Consider the following 8591-nt stretch of genomic DNA (forward strand, 5'->3'; position numbering starts at 1 on the left):
CCTCCCCATCTTCCCAGAATCCGATACCAAAGAGTCAGGGCCTGGGCCCCAGGGCCAGGAGGAGTGACCTGCAGGGTCTTTGGCCCTCTCTTTGCCAAAAAACACAAGATGGTGAGGCAAGGAGGGCAGGCCGCCGGGATGGGCGAGTTTTCTATGAATCGGTTTTTCTTTAGACTACAAGAGATTTGCTCGCCCGGCTCCCCAAAGGGTCGTCACCTTCCCCACCTCAGCCACCAGCTCGTCCCTCCTCCCCCTTTGCTGTTGGCAATCACACGTGGTGACCTCACACACCTCCACCCCTCCAACCCCCTTGGCTCCTGGTGGTCTGCGGAGAGCAGACCCAGGGCTCCACCTCTGTGCAGGGCACAGAATGCGGGGGACAGGCGAAGGGGCGGCGCCTCCTTACCCGCTCTGGGCAGCACCCCTGCCCACCGCCCCTTCCTGATTCTAAACCGTCTCAAGTGCAATGCCCCTCCCCTTCGCTGAGGGCAGCCTGCCCTGCCACAGCGATGCTGGAGGCTGTCGGGCCAAGCACACAGGGCAGAGGGGCCGTGCTGGAAACCAGCTGCTTCCGGTGGCCTCTCCCAGCACTCTTGGGGACCAAATGTATTTAATGGTTAAGGGACTTGTCCCAAGTCTGACAGCCAGAGCGTTGGCGAGGTCCAGGGGCCCTCCACGCAGGCCTTGGCTGTTCTGAGACTAGGCCTGAGGACAGTTTCTCTGAACCACTGACTCAGACAGTTAAAATTCTGCCACCTGCGTCGATATTTTTGCAAGAAAAAGAGAAACTTCTTTTTTTCCCCTTCTTGTAATAAATGATAAAATTCCGAGTCTTGATCACTGCCTTTCCTTTGGAACCGTGTTTAGAGAGAGTAGCTTGTCCTACACTGGCCTACACTGGTGGCTGAATTTACTTGTGTTCCTAACTGTTTTGTATATGCTGCATTTAGACTTACTATGGCAAGAAGGCATTTTTAAACATGGAAACAAGCTCTCAGCAAATCATGAAGTTCTGTCAAAGCTGCACAGGCCTAAAAAGCTCTGAATTCAGGTCCCAGTTGCTGTCACAAAGGAGTGAATGGAACCCCCACCCTACCCCCTTTTTATATAATAAAAGTGCCTTAGCACGCGTTGCCGCTGTCACCACTACAGGAAGCCGGTTTACAGATGTTTTCCACCGAGCGTCACAATAAAGAGTACTATGTGCTATGAGCGTGTCGGGTGGTGTCTGCAGGAGCGGGTGGCCTGAAGGGACTCTTGCTTTGCTTCTGCAGCGGCTCCCGTGTGCACCTGCGGGAGACCCCAGCTGCGAAGCAGGGCGGGGCCTGGATTGGGAGGCACATGCAGCAGTGCAGGGAAGAGGTGGAGGGACAGGCCAGGCCAGATTCAAGGGTGCCTTGAAACAAGAGCATCTTCTGGAAACCTCGCTTCATTTAGATGACTGAGCACCCCTCTGTGTGCTGGACACGGCCCAGGCCCGGGCTCCGACCTCCAGGAGTTCTCTTAGTCCTTAAGTGACAGGATGCCTGCCCTGGGGTCGGGTCATCTCCAGCGCTGTAGAAGCAGGAAAGGGGGTGGGGACTGGGCCTCGGGTACTCTCCTCAGAACCACGTTTTCAAGCACGCTCTCATTTCACCAGGCGGAACTGAATCAGCCCTTCCTGCATTGTTGGAGTGTGATGGTGGAGAATCTTCCCCGGGTGGCACAGGGCAGGGAGGAGGTCAGGGCTTTCCTTAGAGGAGGGCTACAGCGTCCACTTGATACAAGGAGTGGACTCAGACTGCTGGCCTGCCCTCTGACACCCGGGCCCCTGGGCAGGCTGGCGTGGTTGCTAGGAAACCTCAGCCTCTGGGCAGGACTGCCTATTCCTCCAGTAACCCCTTGCCGGCCTCTGGGCAGCGCTCTGAGCAGAGCAGGGGACCTGAGAGGTGGGTGGGGCGTCTCCGGAGGGCTTTGTGTGTGCCTCCCAGGGTCCCCAGGGTTCTGGGCTGCAGAGTGAGTTCACATTTATTGTCACACCACACGCTCCAGTTCTGCCACTTTCTCTGCTGCTTCCTGCAATCTTGGGCCGGGGACTGTGCTGTCGGCTTACTCCTCATGTAGCTCAGGTTTAAGGGGTCATCCCAGGCAGCCTAAGGTCCAGGTACCCCTCTGCTTCTCCCCTGGATGCCCATGGGCTCAGCCTCGGCCTCAGCACACGTGTAGCGGGGACAGCAGTAACTGCCGTGTGGGGATGCTCAGGGTTGGATGACAGGCGCTGGGGCATTACCTGTGAGAGCATCCTTGTCTCCTCACGCTGGGAAGGTGAAGGCAGAGTGGATGGAAAAGTGTCTGGTCACCCCTTATGACAGTTGGATATGCAGCCTTTGTGTGCTGTCTGCCCACTGCCAGAGTGAGACCCTTGAGGAGGGAGAACAGCCTCACTGGGGAGCCAGCAGGTGGCGCTTGCGCTCTGAGGCCAGTTCATAGGCCATTGGTTTGGCCAGACATTGCGCGTCCATTCCCAGGGCTGTTAGCTTAATGTGTGCCCCCTTGCTGTCACCCTGCGTGAGCCAGCGCCTCCCTGGCCAGCTCCTGACTCTCAACACCGCTGAGTCTTGCTCCCAGACTGGTCTCTGCACAGGCGGCATCAGCTCTGTGAGAACTAGTGGGGAACCTGTCGGGCCCCACCCCAAGCCCGCTGTAGAACGAGATCCCCACGTTTATCTTCAGATTGCTGTACCAGAACTGTGACTGGCCTCCGCCCCAGTGCGTGCTCCTGGGACCTGCCTGGGCCTGGGAGCCATCGCCAGCACAAGGCAGGGCAGAGTCCTCCCCACACACACCTTCCAGGACAGCACTAGCAGCCCCTGCAGTCGCCTGCGCCCATGAGAGGCTCACTGCCTGGCTCGCTCAGACCTTCATGCAGGGAGCAGGTGGGAGCACAGCCAGGGCAGAGCAGGCGGGGCCGGGGTGGCCAGGGCCTGGTGTCTCAGAACCTGGTTCCTGCGGCAGATTCAGGCAGGACTGGCCAGGCCCTGGGCCTGCTCTCGGGGACATCTGGTGCCCTCCCCAGGTTTCTGAGCATCCTCATGGCCTCCTGACCAGCCCCTGCTCAGAGCAGCTGCTTCCCAATGACTGGTTTGAACGCCCTTGCTGCCTGCACGTGCTCTCTGATCTGAACGCCGGCTGGGTGTACATTTCAGTTTTGCCCACGCCCTATCAGCGGGTCCGTGTCCCACAGGGCCGCGTCTTAGGTGGGCATTTAATTGGGTCCTTCATGTCGTCGTGCGCCATCGTGCCAGCGTCCTGCTGGAGAAAGGGAGAAGTGGAAGGGAGGGAAGTTCACTTTTTCAGGTTCCAGAAAAAATGGCTAAGATCAACCTTAGACAAGAAGGGGTGGTCCCAAGTGTCAAATGTCAGAAGGTCGAGCTTGGTTCAAGTCTTGGTTCCTCTCCTGAGGCTGATGGAAGCCGCTGCCTCTTCCCTCGCCTGTTTCCTGTGAAATCCCCCGGGCGTCACAGGAAGATTACAAACTCTAGTGGAGAAGTAACTGCTTTGTGGTTGGTAGAGGGTGATCCTGTGTGACCACCCTCTGGTCCTCCCTCAAAAGCTGGTGCCGTGATGCCCACGATCCAAGGCCCAGGATGAAGCCTATCCGACAGCAGGGTCAGGCTGGCCTCAGTACTCCTGCCCTGCCCAGCCCTTCCTCCTGGGGCAAAGCTGAGAAGTCTGACAGCTGTCAACTCTGTGACTTATGAGCTATGGGATCGTGGCAAGCAGTGGCCTTAGTCCCCTGCCCCAAAGCATCACAGGAGCAGAGTAAGAGACAGTGGACTCTGTGGGGAGTATGCTAGAGGGCTTCTCAGAAGAGGCAATGCCAGATTTGGGCTTCAAAAGATGAGCACAACTTTTCCAGGTGGTAGAAGCAGAAGAACTCAGGGAGTGTCTAGATGCTGCTTGGGTGTGACATTCAAGAACAGCCCTACGGGCAGCCAGTGGCGTGGATCCCATGTGGCCACCTGTGTAGTTCAAGTCCCAGACCTAGAAGCTTGAGAAACATGCCAGGTGCTTGTGCGTGCCCCAATCCTGAAGGAGAATGGAGAAGGGATTGCTATAGAAGAGCAGCAATGTAAGAAGTATGCGGTGGGGACCAGCAGATGGCCTAATGGTAACGTCGCTGGACTCCCACGTAGTTGACTACGGTTTGAACCCTGGACCTGCTGGCTTAAAACTCACGCCGGGTGGGGGAACCAGCAGTTAGCATAATGGCTATGTCGCTGGACTCCCATGTAGTTGACCGCAGTTTGCGTCCCGGACTTGGTGGCTTAAAACTCGCGCTGGGTGCGTGTGCGTGTGTGCCCAAGATCCCTAGAAGAGAATGGAGGAGAAGGGATTGCGGTGTGACCATCCCCCCTGTGGGGTGATTTCTCGCTTTCTGTCTCTATGTCTCTCTCTGTCTGTCTGGCGAGCGCACGCGCCCTAAAGCGAAAAATCTCTCCAAAAAAAACCAAAAACCAAAAATCAACTCACGCTGGGGGTATATGTGTGCATTCCCAAATCCCGAAAGGAGAATGGAGGAAAAGGGATCACAGTGTGGCCATCTCCCCAGGGGATGATCTCTTGCTTTCTGTCTCTCTGTCACTCTCTGGCGAGTGCACACATCCTATAGCAAAAATTTTCTCTAAAGACAAGTGTGCGGTGGACGTCCAGTATGTGGGAGGCAGTGCCGATGCCATGGCCCGAGCATAAGGCAGGCTGCTGGGGAGTGTGCTGGACGGGAACAGGGCCCAGGTTCCTGCCCTGGGCAGTGGGGAGCAGTCTGGAGGTTCCACAGTCCATGGTAGATCTTTTATCCTGACGACCATGTAGACGCCTAACCCTGAGGATGCATGGTTGAGCTGAGTAGGTCCTGGAATGTCAGGCCCAGGGCTGCTCCTCTATGTGGGTCAGCAGGAGTCTGGGGCCCCTGAAGCAGTGGGTTTTGTGTGTTGGTCATGACCTACCTGCTCAGAAGCTGTAACTTTCAGGGGCCCGGCCCTATGGCCTAGTGATTAAGGGAGTCAGAGTCTACATGGCCAACCATGCAGTTCAAGTCCTGGACCTGGTGGCTTGAAAAACACAGCAGGCAAGATTCTGTCACATTGACTGCCTAAGAGTCGTGCAGTAAGTAGCAGCCATGCGTGAGCGCATCTCCATCCACTTTGGCCAGGCTGGTGTCTGGTTAGCAAGGCCTGCTGGGAGCTCTACTGCTTGGAACATGGGATCCAGCCCAAGGCCAGATGCCAAGCGACAAGACCATTGGGGGAGGAGGTGACTCCTTCAACACCTTCAGTGAGACGGGCACTGGCAAGCAGATGCCCAGGGCGGTGACTGTAGACCTAGAACCCAGTCACTGCTGAAGTTTGCATGGGCACCCACTGCCAGCTCTTCCACCCTGAGCAGTTCATCACAGGCAAGGAAGATGCTGCCAGTAACCATGCCCACGGGCACTGCACCATTGGCAAAGGGATCATTCATCTTGTCTTGGCCCAGATTTGCAAGGTGGCTGACCAGTGCGCAGGTCTGCAGGGCTTCTTGGTTTTCCACAGCTTCAGTGGGGGAACTGGTTCTGGGTTCTTCCCAACTGATAGAACAGGATTACGGCAAGAAGTCCAGGCTGGAGTCCTCCATCTACCAGCCCCCCATTTCCACAGCTGTAGTTGGGCCCTACAACTCCATCCTCACCACCCACAGCACCCTGGAGCCCCGTGTGCCTTCCTCGTAGACAATGAGGCCATCTATGTCATGTTGTATAAATCTCGGCATTGTACACCCGACCTACTAACCTGAGTGGGTGATAGGCCAGATGTGTCCCCCATCACTGCTCCCCTCAGATTGGGTGGGGCTGGAATGTTATCTGACAGAATTCCAGGGCAGCCTGGTGCAGTTCGCCTGCACCCCCTCACTCTGCACACACGCCCTCACCTGCCCAGGACACCTACTGCAAACGGCTTTCAGGCGCAGAGATCGCCAGTGGTGCTGGGAGCCCGCCGAGCCGGGGAAATGCCCCTGACAGAATTCCAGGGCAGCCTGGTGCAGTTCGCCTGCACCCCCTCCCTCTGCACACACGCCCTCACCTGCCCAGGACACCTACTGCAAACGGCTTTCAGGCGCAGAGATCGCCAGTGGTGCTGGGAGCCCGCCGAGCCGGTGAAATGCCCCTCACCGCGGGGACACATGCGTGCTGCCTGTTGCCCTGTGGCGGTGTGCTTCCCCAAGGTGCCAGGGCTGCCATTGCGCCACCAAGGCCAAGCACACCATCCAGCTTGTGGATCGGGCCCCGCTGGCGTCACGGTGGCCATGAAGTGCCGTCGTGCTCGGTGGAGACCTGGCCAAGGGCGGCGAGCTGAGTGACACCCCGCGGTGGCTGAGCCCTGGGCTCACCTGGGCTGCAAGTGGGACCCGCTGGCCGGCGTGCCTTTCTGCACTGGTAAGTGGGGGAGGGGATGAGAGGAGTGCTTCTGAGGCCCAAGAGGACATGGAGGAGGTTGGTGGGATTCTGTTGAAGGAGAGGGTGTTGTAGCTGAGATATTACAAAGATCAAGACCACTGGGATACTCAAGTTTTAGGAGCCTTTATTCCTAGCCAGGGACTGCCGCCCCTGCCACTGGCAGGGAGTGTTTGGGACGACAGCCCCGACCAGCAGTTTTGCAGAACATTTAAGCACAGAAAGCACAAGGGGAGTGGTATGCTTTTGAGGAAGAGCCCCAGGGGTTGAGGGTGAGGGGTGTTGTAAGGGAGGAGGGCCAGCTGCAAGGTGGTTGGTTACTTTTCTCGGCAAGGCGCAGTGTCAGCGGTTTACAGAAGCAGAGCAGCATGCCTTTGTAAGTGACGACCACATCCTTGTTTTTCCACTTCGATGAGGAGGCCTGTGGGGTGTTCCTTAGCCTAACGGACACCATTTTTCTTCATCTATCCTAGTCCATTACGTTCCCCACTGGCTTATTCCGAGATTCAAATCCTTGGATCTGTGTCATTTACCAGAGGGGACAACAATGAGTACTCCTCATTATTATCATTAATTTAAGTGATTGGATTCTTTTTTAACATAGTTACTCAGCCAGTTGATGACACAGGGCCCTATTGCCGCCTCTGTCAGTAATAAAATTAATGGTTAGCCAAGCTGGTTATGAGGGTAGTCAGCCAAGGCGACCAGTTAAATAACTTCTCAAACCAGTTTTCTTCTTTCTCTTTTCCTCTCTTTCCTGACTCTTTTTTAATTGACTCAGACTTTCTTTTATTACCCCAGGATGGTTGGTGTAAAAACAGCAAGCTTCACTCAATGTCAAACATAGGCCTCTCTGTTTCAAAGAACAAGAGGTCCAAGCCTCTTCTATTTTGTAAAACCATGTCGGCCAGTGATCCGAGGGTCTTCCAGTCCTGCTATATTTAGTTTTAAATCTTGTAGGTCCTTATTTACCTGGGCTGAGAGGGCTTTTAGGTTTTTGTTTTCTCTCGGCCTCCCTCTCCAGAGTAATAGATTTGAGGGAGGATGTGGGTCAAAACACAGAAGTGTGGGGGAAACCCACGGTTCTCAAACAGGCTAGGATTTACGCAGGGGGTTACACCATTTGTTAGTCTCAGTGGGGTCGTCATTTCACTTGGGTGTGGTGAAGCCAACGTTGCTCCCCGGGGACCTTGACTGCCATAGGTGTAGTCAGGGTGAAGGGAAAGCCCAGCTCAATGGGTCACCAGCGAGGCAGGCCCCTGCTTTCAGACTCAGACCAAGTCCCCGGGCTGGAGGTGGTTGGCGGGTGTCAGCTGGGTTGAAGATGTAAAGGCCAATGAGCTCCCCAGAGAAGGTGTTGCGTCCTCTTTGTTGAAACCTGTGGGGCTGTAGGGACTTTAAAGAGACTTTAAAGACTTTAGAAAGACCCCCCTTTATCTCCTCACCAATCTTGGGGATAAGAAGGGGTGGTCTTCCAAACATTATTTCAAAGGGGGTACTCCCTGTACATAAGGGGTACAGTGTGCACGCAAGAGGGCCAAAGGGAGGAGACTCACCCAGTTTTGGCCAGTCACCAGTTTTAGCGTGGTTAAGGTTTCTTTAAGCGTCCTATTTATTCTCTCTACCTGTCTTGCATTCTGAGGTTGATAGACACAGCGATGTTCTCCATTTTTTAAAATTTATTTATATTATCATCATAATCTTCTTTATATTACATTGGATTACATATAACTTTACATTGACTTCCATTGCTTTTTCAAAAGGGAATGCCATGCATGTCAGTCAATACAGAGACATCAATCTCCCCGCTTTATCATTCAATGTCTTTTCCATGCATTTCCCAATAATTATTATTATTATAATTTTTTAAAACAGTCAATCACTATTGCTCATTTGGCTTGTTAAAAGACTTCACCCATCATGAAATACTTCCCAGACCAGTCCGGTTGAGAATACTATACACGTCATCATCAACAGATAATAAACCATATCTGTTTCTCACTAACATCCTCTCTATTGTTCACTTGCTATCTTTCTCTATCCTCTTCTCTCTTTTTTTTTTATAGTTTATTTTTTATTATAATTTTTTTTTTCCCATCACAACACACAAGTGAATTTTCCA

General features: G+C 54.3%; 1 protein-coding gene and 1 pseudogene across 1 annotated transcript in view; both read left to right on the top strand.

The window, feature by feature from the left end:
* LOC114006471 (myosin-9-like) overlaps positions 1-3740 on the top strand; it is a 36943-nt gene extending 33203 nt beyond the window's left edge. The window contains exon 21 of the mRNA XM_027769031.1: positions 3593-3740. Coding sequence (XP_027624832.1) covers positions 3593-3740 — 148 coding nt within the window. The remainder of the gene's footprint in view (positions 1-3592) is intronic.
* Positions 3741-4647: 907 nt separating this feature from the next.
* On the top strand, positions 4648-5811 carry LOC114006472 (tubulin alpha-1C chain pseudogene; annotated as a pseudogene).
* The last annotated feature ends 2780 nt before the right edge of the window (positions 5812-8591 follow it).

Source organism: Tupaia chinensis, unplaced genomic scaffold (genome assembly GCF_000334495.1).
Source record: "Tupaia chinensis unplaced genomic scaffold, TupChi_1.0 Scaffold148234_1, whole genome shotgun sequence".
In the NCBI taxonomy this organism is placed as follows: domain Eukaryota; kingdom Metazoa; phylum Chordata; class Mammalia; order Scandentia; family Tupaiidae; genus Tupaia; species Tupaia belangeri.